The sequence below is a fragment of the Ctenopharyngodon idella genome, chromosome 9 (assembly GCF_019924925.1).
Source record: "Ctenopharyngodon idella isolate HZGC_01 chromosome 9, HZGC01, whole genome shotgun sequence".
NCBI classification, from domain to species: Eukaryota; Metazoa; Chordata; class Actinopteri; order Cypriniformes; family Xenocyprididae; genus Ctenopharyngodon; species Ctenopharyngodon idella.
In genome coordinates this window covers 5,599,106-5,616,905 of record NC_067228.1, presented here as the reverse complement: position 1 = coordinate 5,616,905, position 17,800 = coordinate 5,599,106, and the positions used below count along the sequence as shown (strand labels likewise).

Here is a 17,800-nt window from a genome sequence, read left to right as displayed (position 1 = left end):
TTTGAAGCTCCAGCGTTTCCATCCATCATAAAAGTAATCCATATTACTTTTTTAGCAATAATTAGTAATTAGTAATCCATAATCCGACTCCAGTGGGTTAATAAATGCCTTCTGAAGCGAAGCGATGTGTTTTTGTGAGAAAAATACCCATATTTAAAACTGGCTTCCGGCAATGTCCGTATGAGCGTTGATGAGAGAGTCGAGTTCCAGCTGAGGGGTGACCTTCAACCTGACGAAGGACGTAGCTATTCTTAATTTGAAATCCTCCAACATTTTTCTTTAAAACTCGTGACCGGCGTTTTGTTTTGCTTCCGTGTTCGTCAGTTGTCACCTCGCTTACGCTATGCCAATGTTATACGTCTGGTCAGAGGTCACCCATCCGCCGGAACTCAACTCTCTTGTGAACAGGCGTACGGCTGTTACCGGAAGACAGTGATTATAGTTTAGAAAGTTTTAAATATAATTATTTTTCTTACAAAAACCCATCGCTTCACTTCAGAAGGCATTTATTAACCCCCTGGAGTCGTATGGGTTACTTTTATGATGGATGGATGCACTTTTTGGAGCTTCAAAAACTCTGGCACTATTCAATGCCATTACAAAGCTGGGAAGAGCAAGGATATTATTCAATATAATAACTCTGACTGTGTTTGGCTGAAACAAGAAAGTCATATACACCTAGGATGGCTTGAGGATGATTAAATTTTGGTATAATTTTAATTTTTAGGTGAACTATTCTTTTAAAAACATGTTTACTTAAGAAGAAAAAATGTGTGATATATTATATTATATTATATTATATTATGAATTATAATATATTATACTATGCTGCTTTACATTTATCTTGTTTTAAAAATGTTTAAAAAAATCTGACAATCAAGAAAATTATTTTTTTAAATGTCTGAATGCATTTAACATTGTCTCATCAAAAATTGCTCTCTAGATTTCATAAAATACTTTCTCTTGTCCAGTCACCCCAATGATGAGAAAGAGGGCCTTTTCCATCGGAACCACTCTGTCAACAGCCTGGGCAGCTTCCGTCACAACCACAATCACATTCACGACACCAGCCTGCCCCTGGTGTCCCAGGACCACGAGGAGGTGCATGACAGCAAAGCGGCAGAACATGACAAAGAGGTGTTTGTGGCATTGTTTGTGAGTCGCTTGCTTCTTGTTGTGTGCATGTCGTAGTGAGCACACAGGCTTCCAGAAAATTGCTGTTAAGTTTATTGTTCACTTGGAGGACACCAATTTTGACCTCCATGTGTTAGCACTTGGTCCATTCAGTATGCATTGCTCTGAAGGCCTACACCCAAGCGATGTAATGTACATGTTTTGTTGGTTAGAACCAGCTCTACTGAGAAAAAAATACCTTAAACTAGCCTACAGTGGTTTTCTGGTCTTAGCTGACCACAAATCTGGCCAGGCTGGTGTGTTTTATTCGTTTTAGAGGTGTTTGGATACTGGTCGGCTGGTTAGGCTGGGTCGACCAACAAAACCATCTAAACATCAGCTTGAGGAATCGGCTAAACCAGCTTCAACCAACCTAAGATTTTTTTGTACTTTTAGGCCCACATTAAACAAGAACTCTGCAGAAAGAATTGGAACATCCATAATTTCCAAAATTCTACTCATTACATGTTTCCTTATTAAACATTTTGACTTATTCGATTATGATTTCAACTGCCAATAAAAGTGTAGCACTGCATTTAATGCATTTACCCTGTTTAAATACATTCAGCAGAATAAATTTTCAACCAAAATCAGTGCAGAACACTGCAAAAAATGATTTTCTTCCTCAGTATTTTCATCTTGTTTTCTAGTACAAATATTTAAACATTCTTGAATCAAAATACATTTATCTGAGAAGCAAAAATATGTAAGTCTTGTTTTATGACAATGGAGTAAAAAAGATCAACTTGAATTTTTACATTTTTCTTACACCATTGGCAGACATCTTATTGTTTTAAACTCACTTAATTTTGATACATTTTTCGGAAAACAAGAATTCATATCTTACGTAATTTTGCTTCTCAGGTAAATCAATCTTGATGCAACAATGTTTAGATATTTGTACTGGAAAACAAGACAAAATACTAAGCAAGAAAATAATTTTCTTGCAGTGAAAAAGCATCTGCACGTTCGGCCTGGGCCTGGTTAGCAGCACTGCTAATGCTTGGATCATGTAAGTTGCTCTGCCACATGTGCAGGATTAAGCGTAATAGAGAGTTTACAGGTGCTTCCAGTTAAACTCTTGATACATTAGCTGTGAAACTATGAATGTTCCCCATGGCTAAAAATGTTGGCACATTCGAAACAGCCCATATAAAAAGTGAAGACGTATTGTGTTAAATTGATTTACCATTTGCTTTTCCACTTTGTCACCTGGATCTGTAGGTTTAGATTTGTGCTCGGTGATGCAAAACAGGCACAATGGTTCATTAAAATTCATGAAACATACTTGCACCCTGTCGCCCGAACATATGAACGAAACAGTCGTATGGAACAATAAACAATCAGAGTGAGGGCAGCTATGCATGCGCTATCTGCCAAAGCTTTTCTGCCACAGCTTGAGGCTGATGTGTGGCGTTCAAATGGCACTAACTACTTTCTTCTGTCAACAAAAGAAAAACCTCCACCCTGTCCCAGCTGAGGGACATGCTGCCGCCAGATCTATGAAACTCTTGGCAAAGATTCCCAAGGATGCCGAAGCCACTGTGGTCTTAGTGGGTAAGCTAAGGAGCATTTCGTTCCAGCGTTTGTTGTTTTCAGGTCCAGAGATGATGTTGAGTCATCGCACCAGAGTTTTCCAATAATGCCTCAGTCAGCTCAGCAAAGATTAATGCTTTCTGTTGTGTTTGATTTCTGTCTCTGGATCCCTGTTTGTGTGGTTTTTGATTTTTACCACAATAAATGTGTTTATAGGGTGTGTGGAGTTCCTAGAGAAGCCCGCGATGGCCTTTGTCCGGCTGAACGAGGCTGTCCTGCTGGAGTCCGTTCTGGAAGTCCCTGTCCCGGTTCGGTTCATCTTTGTGCTGCTGGGCCCCACGCAGACCAACATGGACTATCATGAGATTGGACGCTCCTTCTCAACTCTAATGTCTGATAAGGTTCATCTTCAGAATCATACAATATGTATCATGGTTTGATAAGAAATATCATGATTTTTTGTTGTTTTACCTTATTTTAATGCTTGCTTTGTCTTATTTGAAATATTTTAAACCCTACTGGACCACAGCCCCCTGGTTGAGAATCACTGTTATAGAAAGTTGCATTCTTGTTTTTTATGATTCTTGGTTCGGTTCAATTCAGATACATTTCTCGCTAGATTTTTTGCCATTTTGGATTTTAACAAATACTTTTTTATACTACCACCTATAAATTTTGCCCATTCTTCTCCAGAATTGTGTCAGATGATCTTGAGACCAAGTCACATAATTCCAGAATGGATTTTTTTCCTATTCTTCTATAAACCTGTAATGAATTTTGTGGTGGATCTGCCAAACAGGAATGGAGCATATATCTCTGCAATGCTAGGGCCAGAGGCTCTCATTCCTGTTCCTGAAGATCTACCTTCCTGCAAAGTTGATCAAACACACATGAACAAGCTAATTAAGATCTCCAGGAACAGAAATGAGCACCCTGGGCTTAGGCAAATTGGGGGTGGTATCAATGCTACCATGTCCTCAGAGGGCTTAAACAGTTTTATGACATAAAAATGAAATCCAAATACCTTTGCCCAAAATTACGCTTCTGGATTACTCATATTCCTTGAGTAAGTGAAACGATACCCCATTTGTCAAGTTTCACCTTATTACCTGGCTGCCATTTTAAATTTTATTGAAAACTGTTTTTCGGTACTCCTGCTGCAAATTTTGTCCAATCGTCTCCAAAATTGGGTCAGATAATATTTGGATCAAACTACACAAAAATGACTGAAAGGACTTTCAATATACTTGGATTTTATGGCAAAGCCACCAAACAGAAAATGTGTCTATATTTCACCAATGCTTTGGCAAACTGAAACAAAACTTTGTGGGTATCACTGGCATCATGTCCTGAGAGTGTTTAATCAGTTTCATGGCAAAAAATTTAATCATAACTTCAGAATGCCTTGACCCAAAATTATGATTCTGGTTTTCTCCTATTCCTCCATTCTGTCATATGATAGCCCATTTGTCAAGTTTCAAATTATGGCCCATCCGCCATATAGAAGTTTATTGAAAACTGTTGTCTATTTTGGAGAAGATTAAATGATCTTTAGACCAAGCCTCACAAAAAAGATCATAGAGATGTTTGATTTTCAACCCTTTCTACAGTAAATCTCAAATAAATGTGACAACAATGCCAACAGACTGGAAGTGAGACTTTGTCTTGGCTTTGCTGTTGCATTTTGAAATGAAACTTTGCATGTGTCATTAAGACCATGGCCTGATGAGAAGTTTCAGGACTGCAACCAACTGGTCAAAAGTTTCTAAGCAATTCAATCTCCTTGTAACTGTTAAACCACTCATTTTCACTGTTTTTCTTGACCTTCCACAGAACTTCCATGAGGTAGCATACTTTGCTGATGACCGCCAGGACCTGCTTAATGGAATCAATGAGTTCTTAGACTGCAGTATTGTAATTCCACCATCGGACGTTGAGGGAAAAGACCTGCTGAAGACCGTGGCCTCCTTCCAGAAACAGATGCTACGCAAGCGCAAAGAGAGGGAGTACAAAAAATGCGGCAGTACTGTTACAGGAGCTGAGCAGGAGACCAAAGGTGAAATACTTTTTTCATTCGTGATTTACATTTTCCAGTTTGTCTGTTCTGTTAATGTTGACCTGTACTCTTTGTGTTATAGACGTGAGTACGGATGAACAGGAGGAGGAGGATCAGTTTGATGTTGACCCTCTCAAGCGCTCTGGTATTCCCTTTGGAGGTCTGATCCACGATATTCGCCGCCGTTATCCACGCTACATAAGCGACCTGAAGGACGCCATGGACACACAATGTTTTGCTGCTGTCATTTTCATTTATTTTGCTGCTCTTTCGCCCACTATCACCTTTGGAGGTTTATTAGGCAAGTAAGGCAATTTTATCTTTGATAATGGAGTCTGTATAATATAGAATCCCTTTCTGCCATTATGATTAGCGTCTCATAATTTTTAAAAACATTTTTATATTATAATTTCATCATAACTGACTTTTTATCTCATAATTGACATTTTGTCATAATTTCAACTTTTTTATGTCATAATGACTCTTCACTTTGTCAATTTCCATTTTTATCTCATAATTATGTTATATTATATGTTATAATTTTGACATTTTATCTTAGAATTATGACGTACTATGTCAAAATTTCAACTATTAATGTCATAATTACGATTTATCAGAGCATGACTTCTTTTTCTAATGTGGCAGTAATGGGCTTCTATAGTATAATATCATGTTTTTATATTCTCATTTATTTAGGTGAGAAGACACAAGGCATGATGGGAGTCTCTGAGCTCATTATCTCCACAGCCACAGTGGGAGTGCTGTTCTCCCTGCTAGCAGGACAGCCCTTGCTCATAATTGGCTTCTCTGGACCACTTTTGGTCTTTGAGGAGGCTTTTTATAAGGTACTTTTTTATCTTTATGGTACAAACATTACAAGAAAAAGGAGGTTGTTCCATTACATTAACATTGGTCTTCCTTTTATCTTCCTGTATCTTCCTTCTCTTTTTCTTTTGCTATCATTCCTATCGCTCCTTCTTTGTTCTTCCTCATTATCAGTTCTGCCAGGCGCAGGGCTTCGAATATCTCACAGGCCGAGTGTGGATCGGGTTCTGGCTCATCTTCATTGTCCTGGTGATCGTGGCAGCGGAGGGGAGCTTCCTCGTGCGCTACATCTCCCCTTTCACCCAGGAGATCTTTGCGTTTCTCATCTCTCTCATTTTCATCTTTGAAACCTTCTCTAAGCTAATTAAGGTACAGATTTAACATCACCAATACCAGCATGTGCAAAACCTAGTGAGCTGCCTACCTACCCTGCTGAAAAATCCAGCATTGCTGGTCACCAGCATAAGATAAGTTTTGCATGCTGGGACCAGCATGGGATGCTGGTCGCTGGTTTGCTGGTTCCCAGCATAGGATGCTGGTTGCTGGTTTGCTGATCCCCAACATGGGATGCTGGTTGCTCGTTTGCTGGTCCCCAACATGGGATGCTGGTTGCTGGTTTGCTGGTTCCCAACATGGGACGCTGGTTTTCTGGTTTGCTGGTCCCCAACATGGGATACTGGTTGCTGGTTTGCTGGTTCCCAACATGGGATGCTGGTTGCTGGTTTGCTGGTTCCCAACATGGGATGCTGGTTTTCTGGTTTGCTGGTCCCCAACATGGGATGCTGGTTGCTGGTTTGCTGGTCCCCAACATGGGATGCTGGTTGCTGGTTTGCTGGTTCCCAACATGGGATGCTGGTTTTCTGGTTTGCTGGTCCCCAACATGGGATACTGGTTGCTGGTTTGCTGGTTCCCAACATGGGATGCTGGTTTTCTGGTTTGCTGGTCCCCAACATGGGATACTGGTTGCTGGTTTGCTGGTTCCCAACATGGGATGCTGGTTGCTGGTTTGCTGGTTCCCAACATGGGATGTTGGTTGCTGGTTTGCTGGTTCCCAGCATAAGATACTGGTTGCTGGTCCCCAACATGGGGTGCTGGTTGCTGGTTTGCTGGTTCCCAGCATAGGATGCTGGTTGCTGGTCCCCAACATGGGATGCTCATTGCTGGTTTCTGGTTCCCAACATGGGATGCTGGTTGCTGGTTCCCAGCATAGGATGCTGGTTGCTGGTTTACTGGTTCCCAACATGGGATGCTAGTTGCTGGTTTGCTGGTTCCCAGCATAGGATGCTGGTTGCTGGTTTGCTGGTTCCCAACATGGGATGCTAGTTGCTGGTTTGCTGGTTCCCAGCATAGGATGCTGGTTGCTGGTTTGCTGGTCTCCAACATGGGATGCTGGTTGCTGGTTTGCTGGTTCCCAGCATAGGATGCTGGTTGCTGGTTTGCTGGTCTCCAACATGGGATGCTGGTTGCTGGTTTGCTGGTTCCCAGCATAGGATGCTGGTTGCTGGTTTGCTGGTTCCCAACATGGGATGCTAGTTGCTGGTTTGCTGGTTCCCAGCATAGGATGCTGGTTGCTGGTTTGCTGGTCCCCGACATGGGATGCTGGTTGCTGGTTTGCTGGTCCCTAACATAGGATGTTGGTTGCTGGTTCCCAGCATAGGATGCTGGTTGCAGATTTGCTGGTTCCCAACATGTGATGCCGGTTGCTGGTTTCCAGCATAGGATGCTGGTTGCTGGTTTGCTGGTTCCCAACATGGGATGCTGGTTGCTGGTTTGCTGGTTCCCAACATGGGATGCTGGTTTGCTGGTCCCCAACATGGGATGCTGGTTGCTGGTTCCCAGCATAGGATGCTGGTTGTTGGTTCCCAACATGGGATGCTGGTTGCTGGTCCCCAACATGGGATTCTGGTTGCTGGTTTGCTGGTCCCCAACATGGGATGCTGGTTGCAGATTTGCTGGTTCCCAACATGTGATGCCGGTTGCTGGTTTGCTGGTCCCCAACGTGGGATGCTAGTTGCTGGTTCCCAGCATAGGATGCTGGTTGCAGATTTGCTGGTTCCCAACATGTGATGCCGGTTGCTGGTTTGCTGGTCCCCAACATGGGATGCTGGTTGCTGGTTCCCAGCATAGGATGCTGGTTGCAGATTTGCTGGTTCCCAACATGTGATGCCGGTTGCTGGTTTGCTGGTCCCCAACATGGGATGCTAGTTGCTGGTTTGCTGGTCCCCAACATGGGATGCTAGTTGCTGGTTCCTAGCATAGGATGCTGGTTGCAGATTTGCTGTTTCCCAGCATGGGATGCTGGTTGCTGGTCCCCAACATGGGATGCTGGTTGCTGGTTACCAACATAGGATGCTGGTTGCAGATTTACTGGTTCCCAACATAGGATGCGGCTTGCTGTTGCTGGTCCCCAACATGGAATGCCGGTTGCTGGTTTGCTGGTTCCCAGCATAGGATGCTGGTTGCTGGTCCCCAACATGGGATGCTGGTGTGCTGGTAGAGCAGCATATGTTGTTTTTGGGTGCTGGTATGATCCCAGCAAGACCACAACAAAACTTATAACCCCTGTTATTGAACTGCTGATGATTATGCTGTTATTTGGCAATTTTCTTTGTTTTCATATCTCTAAATGTTTTGTTTTGCAATGTACACAAGTTCTTTTAAATTGGTTTTAACCGATTTGACAAATCCTTTGATTCTTTGAAACATTTCACCAGTTTGAATTTTTACTTTATTCAAAATTTCAGATGACATCGATCAGTAATATAATTGTAACTAAAACAATTAAAATGTTTAATTCTACTTTAAAAAGAGGGAGCTTAAACATTAGAATTGAAGTTTTTAATTGTTTTACAGTTATATATTACAATAAATCATATGTTTTGTCAGTCATATGTTAAATCATATATTATTTTTCCTTTACATCATTTATCTGTAAAATATAGAAATAAGCCCAAAGCACTGCTTGTATACAGACAGCACTATACCAGTAATAACCAGCACTATGCCAGTACTATACAAGCACTAACCAGCACTATACCAGCACTATACCAGCACTAATAGCTGGATTTTTCAACAGGGTAGACAGCATTTTAAGGCATCCTACAGTAGGTGTGCTTTAGATGTGTAGACTGTTTTAAAAGGAAGGTATCTTCTTTTTGCCAAATTCAAGGGCAGCGTTGCATGTTCTTAGAAGGTATTCCCATAATACACTGCAACAAAATGTCTTCCAAGGTGAATGAGAGAAATGTTGATTATGAATACAAATTGATGATCAGAAAGTAGCAATAAAAATAGTTAGTACTGTGCCTTATAGCTTAGCAACATGTTAATGGCAAACTCCTTGAAATCATAGGGCAAAATGACTCCCCACTGCTCTGGTGTGTGTGTCCACGGTTTGCAGTGTGTATGTGTGTGTGTGTTCACTACTCTCTACTCCTAATGTGTGTCCACTAACATGGATGGGTTAAATGCAGAGGACAAATTCTGAGTATAGGTTACCATACTAGGTTATTAGGTGAATAGGTTATTCACATGTCACTTCACTTATTTTATCATGAGTCAAATCTCCCATGCTCTTCTTATAAGGTTCACATTTTGTGTGATGCACAGACTTTCTGATCATGTAGAGCGTTCCAAATCAGTCACTTACGAGGTTTCATTTCACTTAGGATGCTGCCTATGTAAGATAGTAGAAAGCAAGAAATAAGAAGTCAATGCATGCTGTTGGTACTTTGCTGTTACTGTAAGCTGTGTTATTTATTTGCATTTATTAATTTAGCAGATATTTGAATCCAAATGAGGGTTAAATAAATAAATGTGTTCTTGTTCCTCAGGTGTTTCAAGAGCACCCTCTGATGAAGAGCTACCCTACAGCTCCTGTACTGCCTGCCTTCAAACCCATTGACCCTCAAGGGCACAGTGTGATTGGGGAACCCATCCTCAACCAGCCCAACACAGCCTTGCTGTCCTTAGTGCTCATGATGGGAACCTTCTTTGTGGCCTTCTTTCTGCGAAAATTTCGTAACAGCAGATTCCTCGGTGGAAAGGTATATAGTGTGGTTTTGTTTTGTCTGCACAGCGAAATGTCATTTCATGAATCAGCATTTTTTTTCTTGCTTTCCAGCAAAATATACTTGTTAAAAGGAATACATTTATCTGAAGCTAATTAATCAAGAGAAGCAAGCTAATTTGTCACCATTACTTTTTTTTTTTTTTTTGTGAGCTCCATATGAAGATTTAAGGGTTTGGTTTAGGGTTAGTTGCATGTAATTATGCATAATTTATAGTTAATACTACAGTAACTACATGTAACATGTATAACAAGGACACTGTAAAATAAAGTGTTACAGATGTTTTTACTGAAAAATGCTGATTGCAAACATGTTTTTTGCAGTTATAATTGGCTAAAGCTGGCTAAAAAGTTTCCCATCCTTTGTTTGTTTGTGTGTGTATCATCTGTTATCATCAAAGGCCAGACGAATCATTGGTGATTTCGGGATTCCTATCTCCATACTGATCTCCGTGCTGGTGGACTGCACCATCCCTGATACATACACACAGGTAACCACACTCTTAAACTCATGTACAGAATACTGTATATATTACCACAGAAAAAGTCCTCTCCCAACGTCCTCTTCTTATTAAGTACTGGCCTGTAATTGGAGCCAGGTTTCTTCCGAGTCTGTATTACAGTGTGGTTGGTTTGGCAGAGCGCTGTAACCAATGAAGCCTGGGATCTCTGGGATACGAGCGCTTGTGTTTTTTGTGGTTGCAGAAGCTGAACGTCCCCTCTGGTTTCTCGGTCACATCTCCGGACAAACGGAGCTGGTTTATCAGTCCGTTTGGAGATAAACAGCCTTTCCCAGTTTGGATGATGGGGGCCTCAGTGATCCCGGCCCTGCTTGTTTTTATCCTCATATTCATGGAGACTCAAATCACCACGTGAGTAAGCTAACATTACATGTACAGTCTTTTGCAACATCTTGAGATGTTCTATTTAAGCTTAGATGAAAAAGCAATAAAATATGTGGCTCATTGTATTTATTTCATCCTATCTTCAGCTTGATAGTGAGCAAGAAGGAGAGGCGTTTGGTCAAGGGTTCTGGCTTTCATCTTGACCTGCTTCTGATAGTGACTTTGGGAGCTATCTGCCCACTCTTTGGTCTGCCCTGGCTGACTGCCGCCACTGTGCGCTCGGTGACTCATGTGAATGCTCTGACAGTCATGAGCAAAGCCACTGCCCCTGGAGAGAAGCCCATGATCCAAGAAGTTAAAGAGCAGAGGGTGACAGGGATGTGTGTGGCTATCCTAGTTGGTAAGAAACGCTAAAAACAAAGGTAACACTTTAGTTTAAGGTCCAATTCTCACTGTTGAAGTCCCCCTGTGGTGAAAATCAAGTTTTTAATGTTGTTTATATGTCTGGTGTTTTTAACATGCTTCAAGGCAAACCATGTGCAAATTCATAAGTAAACACCATTGCAGAGTATTTTCTCTTTAAAACTGCAGTGATCTAATGACATTCTCAAACCCACGGTTTGAAATCGCTGGTGTTGCTGACATCACAAACTACCTTGTAACCAATCATGTCAATGTGCAACAACCAATTTAGCAATATGGCGGGTGTATGATGTATATTAAGATGTTATGATGATCCATATGCCTTTCTCCACTGACGTTCTGAGTTATTCAAAGCGTTTCTAAGTATACTGATTGTTAGAAGGCAGCTGTCTGATTCGTGAATGTGAACATGGTTTGTGTAACGTTAGCAACACATTATTAGCTGTTTGATAACGTAGTCAAGCAAAAGGCTAATCGTATTAATTACTGTTATGTGTCCAACGTTGTAAAAAGCGGTACCATTGTGCAGCGTTTACCTCAGGAAGTTGACCGAGTGGATCTCGTCTGAGCTTGTGCGAGTGAGTGGAGGCGGGGCTAATTATCATATTCATAGATCCGTGTATATTAAATGAGGCAAGGGTGTAGAGTTACATTCAAGGTATTTTAAGGCATGAAGACATTCTTTTTTCACATTCAAAAACGTTTAAATATGTAATTTTGGTGATCAGAGATGAGTTTTGAGGGATAAAATTATTGACTACGGGGGACTTTAAGTAGCTGCTTATTAGCATGCATATTACTAGGGTATTTGCTGTTTATTACTACTTATAAACCACATATTAATGCCTTATTCTGCATGACCATATTCTATATCCCTTAATCCTAAACTTAACAACTACCTTACTAACTATTAATAAGCAGTAATTAGGAGTTTATTGAGGCAAAAGTCATAATTAATAGTTAGTTAATAGTGAGAATTGGACCCTAATTTAAAGTGTCACTCTAAATTCTGATTGGATGAGCTTGTTATCACACCTGTGACCACACATTCTATATAATTATAAGAAATAAGATTTTTCAATGTTTTTGAAAGAAATCTCTTCTGCTCACCAAGGCTGCAGTTATTTGATCAAAAATAAAGCAGAAACAGTAATATTGTGAAATATTTTTACGATTTAAAATAATAGTTTGTTTGGTTTTTTTTTTGTTTGTTTTTAAATATTTTAAATTTTAATTTATTCCTGTGATCAAAGCTGAATTTTCAGCACCATTACTCAAGTCTTCAGTGTCACATGATCCTTCAGAAACCATTCTAATATGATGATTTGCTGCCCAAGATACATTATTTATTATTATTAATGTTGAAAACAGTTGTGCTGCTTAATATTTTTGTGGATTCGTTGATGAATAGAAAGTTCAGAAGAACAGCATTTATTTGAAATAGAAATCTTTTGAAACATTATGTAACATTATGCCTTTACAGTAACTTTTAATCAATTTAATGCATCCTTGCTAAATAAAAAAGATTAATTAAAAAAAAAAAAAAAACGTACTGACCCTAAATTTTTGAATGGTGTGTTCATGTTCAGTCAAGTTACTATAATAACAAGATTCTACCTGCTACAATGGCAATGTTTGTAAGACTTAAGAGGTTTAATGTGAGGCTTTGTTATCGATGACAGTAAAATATTTCATCAGTACATTAATTCCTCTCCATATTCTGTTGAAGAAGTGATAAATGCACCGGGTAGCAATAAAATAATAAAATAACACCAAATGGTAAGTTTAAGTATTTAACTACCTTTAACTGTTAAGGCTGCTGTCATTTTATTTGTATTTATATGACGTCTCAACAGTCAAAATGAATAAGTCGGAGCTTGCAGTTGCAATTATATGTTTTTTACTACTTCAAAACCTGCAATTACAACAAACACCAGAAGTTGCTGTGTTGATTGGCAACCATGAACATCATACATTTAGAATAATTTGAAAACTTTTTTAGAAAAACTTTTCCCCCTTATTCTGACAATCCCATCTCTTCTGTGCAGGTTTGTCTATAGTGATGACAGATGTGCTGCGTCATATTCCTCTGGCTGTGCTGTTTGGGATATTTCTGTACATGGGCATCACTTCTCTTACTGGTATCCAGCTTTATGAGCGAATCACACTCATGGTCACGCCTGCTAAACATCACCCTGACCACATCTATGTTACCAAGGTAATCACTTCTTCCCAAGAGTTTGAGCTAGTAGTGATGTTATTTACAAATGCAATGATGATCATCTATGTTTGTGTTCGATTTCCACACGGTACATGCTACAAGTTTGTCCAAAATTGACATCTGGATTCTGTGTGAAAGCTTTTAAGCACCCACAAGGTGGCGCACAAATCACCATTGCATTTTGCACGTTTTCACAGAATCCCCAAAATTAAAATTACAAACCACTTTTGACAAATATGAACACTGTATATAGTTCACATGTGCAGTAGGGGTCCAAAAGCCTGAGACCACATTGAAAATCTAGTATTGAAAATCTAATTTAAACTTTTTGAGGATTTTGAATTTAAAACAAATAAATAAGAAATATTTAATATTCTACTCTATTTGTAAGTTGCTCATGAAATAAGCAAATTTGTGTCTGACTATATAATTTATACGAAAATATTATGTATTATATTATATTAGATAAATGCAAAATAGAAGCATTTTCACTAGCGTTTTCAGACCTTATTGTAACTCTAGGTATAACTTGTTTCATATACAGGTGAAGACTTGGCGTATGAACATGTTTACCATCATTCAGTTGTTGTGTATCGTCCTGCTGTGGGTGGTGAAGTCGACCGTAGCCTCTCTGGCCTTTCCCTTCATCCTAATCATGACCGTACCTCTGCGTAGACTCATCCTGACCAGGATCTTTGAGGAAAGAGAGCTTGCAGCGGTGAGTCCGCTTATTTATGTTGTATTCGTGTTTGTCTGTGGTCTCCTTTACACCTGGTGATCCAATCAAAAGCAGGTATTGCTTCCATTTTAAAACATTTTTTGTTCTTGCAGTTGGATGCTGATGAGGATTCGCCCAATTTTGATGAAGATGGACGCGATGAATACAACGAGATTCACATGCTTGTCTAGATGCAGGTCACATGGCTCACCTCTTCACTGACCGATCGATCGCGGGTCTATGCATAATGGGAAAGGTGTACGGAATCCGAAGAACTCTGATGTACTGCCCTCTTTCAGAATTATTTCTTTGAAATCATGTTTTGGATACTTTTATTATTTATATTTTTTCTCTTTTTTCTTCCTTCCAAAAATGTGGCCTACATGTTCGACTGCTGCTGCCCAGTGACCTTTGAATATAAGATATAGATACGGCCCGTGCACCTTAGACCTCCCAAAGTGCGGTGATGGTGAGACAAATCCAATAAGTTACACCTGTCCAGACCAGACCTACTGCCTGTAGATCTTTGTTGCCTTGTACTGTACTGTAGGCATTGACCACAGGGTCTGAATATTACAGTAGCATGACCTCTCAGTGCCCTTTGAGTGGTCAATCCCTTTGCTGTGCAGTCCCGTTGCTTGAAAACAGTAGTGCAGTCCCTTTAGACGTACTTTATGCAGTAGTGAAATTACTTTGATTGATGTATGCAGTAGTTACAATATGTTTAAAGGTGCAATAAGCTATTTTTTTTATTATGGAACAGCATGCAGATAATGTCCCTGCTTCCTGACAGATATCACTCTCAGCCTGTCAGTCATTTTGAATTCAGTGGCTTGTGGGAGTTAGCAAATGGCTAACATTGCTTACAGCAACTTTAATGGAAAAAAGCATTATTTAGCCCTCTGAAAATGATTTCCCTTCCAAAGAGAAGTTTTATTTTTAGCTGTTTTATTTTATTTTATTTAGTTTAGTTTTATTTTTTGTTTATTTATTTATTTATTTTCACAAGAAATTGTTATTTAGCCCTCCGAACATGATTGCTCTGAAAATGATTTATTTTATTTTATTTTATTTATCAAGAAATTGTTATTTAACCCTCCGGACATGACTGCTAAAATTTTATTTTATTTTATTTTATTTTATTTTATTTTATTTTATTTTATTTTATTTTATTTTATTTTATTTTATTTTATTTTATTTTATTTTATTTTATTTTATTTTATTTTATTTTCAAGAGATTAATTATCTCTCCGAACATGATTTCCGTTCTAAACAGATTAACTACTAAAAGTGTATTTTATTTTATATTTGATATTATATTATAATATGATTTATTTGTCTTGAAGTTTCCCAGAGTGATTGATAACTTTATTTTTCTTTGAGCAACTCATCTATTTTCTTGCTATATATAAATTTAGCATTTAGAATTTATATAGGGTTTATTGCCCAAATATGTTATTATTATAAATATTAGTACATTCGTGTGCATGTGTTTTCAATATAGACCTTTTCAGAGAACTAATTCCATTCCTTATGCTGTTAATCTGCAGTGTATTCGGGAACAGTTCAGCTGAAATAGGTTAAAGCCATAGAAACTTGGATTTCGTTGATTGCATAAAAGCTAACTTTTTGAATCGATGCTATTCCAAAGGCTGTCAACTGCCAGTGTGTATGGATGCACTTATTGCTACAGTTTAGACTGGAGGCTTCGATGAAACGTACTGCGATATTGTTAGTCAGGGTCATGGAGGATAGCTACAAACTAAGCTATTTTAAAAGAAAGTGCATGACCTTTTAAAATCCTTGTTAAGCCACCGAATCTATGTTTCCCTTGCCCCGATAAGGCCTTTAAAGGTGATGTGTATATTTTCTGTGTTCTCCCAACCTAACTTAATATGCAGCAACATATTAAAAACATTGCTCTGTTTGTTTGAGCATCCAAACCAGCCCGACACAATCAGCCAATGAGTTTAGTTCGGTGCGGGACTAGCAGTTTGACGTACGAGTCACCTGTTTGCAATTCCATTTGGGGAAAAAAAAAAAATGACGCACTTCACCTTTAACATCTTCATCTCTTTCTTTGTGTTTTGATGAAGACATTTCCTCTGATCAAAACAGTCTCATACATAAGGCTCAAGACAGACCTGAAAACAGGAAGAATCGTTCCATTACAGTCATGTTTTGAGTTCGGACAATTGCCTTTAGAGAAAGCCGCCCTTTGGACTGTAAATAGCGTGCCGTCCATGCGTGTATTGAATTTGTTTGTGCGTAATACAGACTTCTTGGTCTAGTCACGCTACACTAGCTCATTTCATCACAAACACATATTCCACATGTGTTTCTTTTTGCTCGTCGTTTCCCCGGTTTTTTAGTGTGAAAACAAGGGGAAATTGTGCAATATAGGAATATCTGTCATGCAGTGCTACGCTTCTCTGAATAGATGTTTAGTTTCTTGGAAAGCACAAAGCTAAGTGCTGCTCTCGAGCCTGAGAGCAGTAAGGGGAGATCTGTGGTTGTGAATGGCAGGCCTTTGAAGCACTTAATATGAAGCCACACATCTGAGGTGTTTTGCCATGTAATCTTAGTTGAGTCATCGGATAGCTCTGTCCGAAAGCCAAAAGGGTAAACCAATGGTAAAATGTTGGTTTTAATTTTTTGTCCCTCAGCATTTATTAGGGATGTAGCTGAGTGATGAAATTAGATGAGGACAAGCCAGCTGTAATTACTTAAGAATCGGATTCCCAGTGTGTGAAGCCTTTGGCAGGATCATCGGATGGCAAGCAACAGATCTTAGCTTTAGCAACATATGTTAGCTTCCCAAAGGCAAATGTTATTGCTCAAAAATGGCTCTTTTCGTAGCTCAGGAGATTTAGCCAAAATATAAGGTGGGACTTGATTTTATTTTTAATTTTATCCATTAAAGGGTTAGTTCACCCAAAAATGAAAATTCTGTCATTAATTACTCACCCTCATGTCGTTTCACACCCGTAAGACCTTCGTTCATCTTCAGAACACAAATTAAGAAATTTTTGATAAAATCCGATGGCTGCATTGCCAGCAAGTTAATTAACACTTCCAGATGCCCAGAAAGCTACTAAAGACGTATTTAAAACAGTTCATGTGACTACAGTGGTTCAACCTTAATGTTATGAAGCGACGAGAATACTTTTTGTGAGCCAAAAAAACACAAAATAACGACTTTATTCAACAATATCTAGTGATGGACGATTTTAAAACACTGCTTCATGAAGCTTTGAAGCTTTATGAATCTTTTGTTTCGAATCAGTGGTTCGGGGCGCGTATCAAACTGCCAAAGTCACGTGATTTCAGTAAACGAGGCTTCGTTACATCATAAGTGTTTTGAAATTTCAATAGTTCACCACTGGGGGGCGTGACTTTGGCAGATTGATACACGCTCCAAACCACTGATTCGAAACAAAAGATTCATTAAGCTTTGAAGTTTCATGAAGCAGTGTTTTGAAATTACCCATCACTAGATATTGTTGAATAAAGTCATTATTTTGTTTTTTTGGCGCACAAAAAGTATTCTTGTCGCTTCATAACATTAAGGTTGAACCACTGTACTCACATGAACTGTTTTAAATACGTCTTTAGTAGCTTTCTGGGTATTTGAAAGTGTAAATGATCTTGCTGTCAATGCAGGCCTCACTGAGCCACCGGATTTTATCAAAAATATCTTAATTTGTGTTCTGAAGATGAACGAAGGTCTTACGGTTGTGGAAGGACATGAGGGTGAGTAATTAATGACAGAATTTTCGTTTTTGGGTGAAGTAACCCTTTAAGATTTGATCGCATTGTGAAAAGCGAGCAAAATGGAGACATGAAGGGGCGGGGCTAAAATAGTGCTTGGTGATGTCAGCAAAAAGTGAGATGTTACACTTTTAAAACGTTGTTTTCTTTGGAATAATGTGCA

General features: G+C 39.1%; 1 protein-coding gene across 2 annotated transcripts in view; it reads left to right on the top strand.

Annotated features, from left to right (window-relative positions):
• slc4a3 (solute carrier family 4 member 3) overlaps nucleotides 1-16,868 on the top strand; it is an 83,813-nt gene extending 66,945 nt beyond the window's left edge. Inside the window, exons 10-23 of one of the 2 annotated variants that reach the window (XM_051906591.1) lie at nucleotides 972-1,101; nucleotides 2,628-2,730; nucleotides 2,926-3,110; nucleotides 4,543-4,765; nucleotides 4,848-5,066; nucleotides 5,462-5,610; nucleotides 5,765-5,959; nucleotides 9,424-9,636; nucleotides 10,061-10,150; nucleotides 10,365-10,531; nucleotides 10,651-10,904; nucleotides 12,976-13,145; nucleotides 13,693-13,866; nucleotides 13,980-16,868. In XM_051906591.1, coding sequence (XP_051762551.1) covers nucleotides 972-1,101; nucleotides 2,628-2,730; nucleotides 2,926-3,110; nucleotides 4,543-4,765; nucleotides 4,848-5,066; nucleotides 5,462-5,610; nucleotides 5,765-5,959; nucleotides 9,424-9,636; nucleotides 10,061-10,150; nucleotides 10,365-10,531; nucleotides 10,651-10,904; nucleotides 12,976-13,145; nucleotides 13,693-13,866; nucleotides 13,980-14,057 — 2,350 coding nt within the window. In that variant the 3' untranslated portion in view covers nucleotides 14,058-16,868. Of the gene's footprint in view, nucleotides 1-971; nucleotides 1,138-2,627; nucleotides 2,731-2,925; nucleotides 3,111-4,542; nucleotides 4,766-4,847; nucleotides 5,067-5,461; nucleotides 5,611-5,764; nucleotides 5,960-9,423; nucleotides 9,637-10,060; nucleotides 10,151-10,364; nucleotides 10,532-10,650; nucleotides 10,905-12,975; nucleotides 13,146-13,692; nucleotides 13,867-13,979 lie in introns of both variants that reach the window. The other variant, XM_051906590.1, reaches the window with a different exon arrangement.
• Nucleotides 16,869-17,800: the final 932 nt, after the last annotated feature.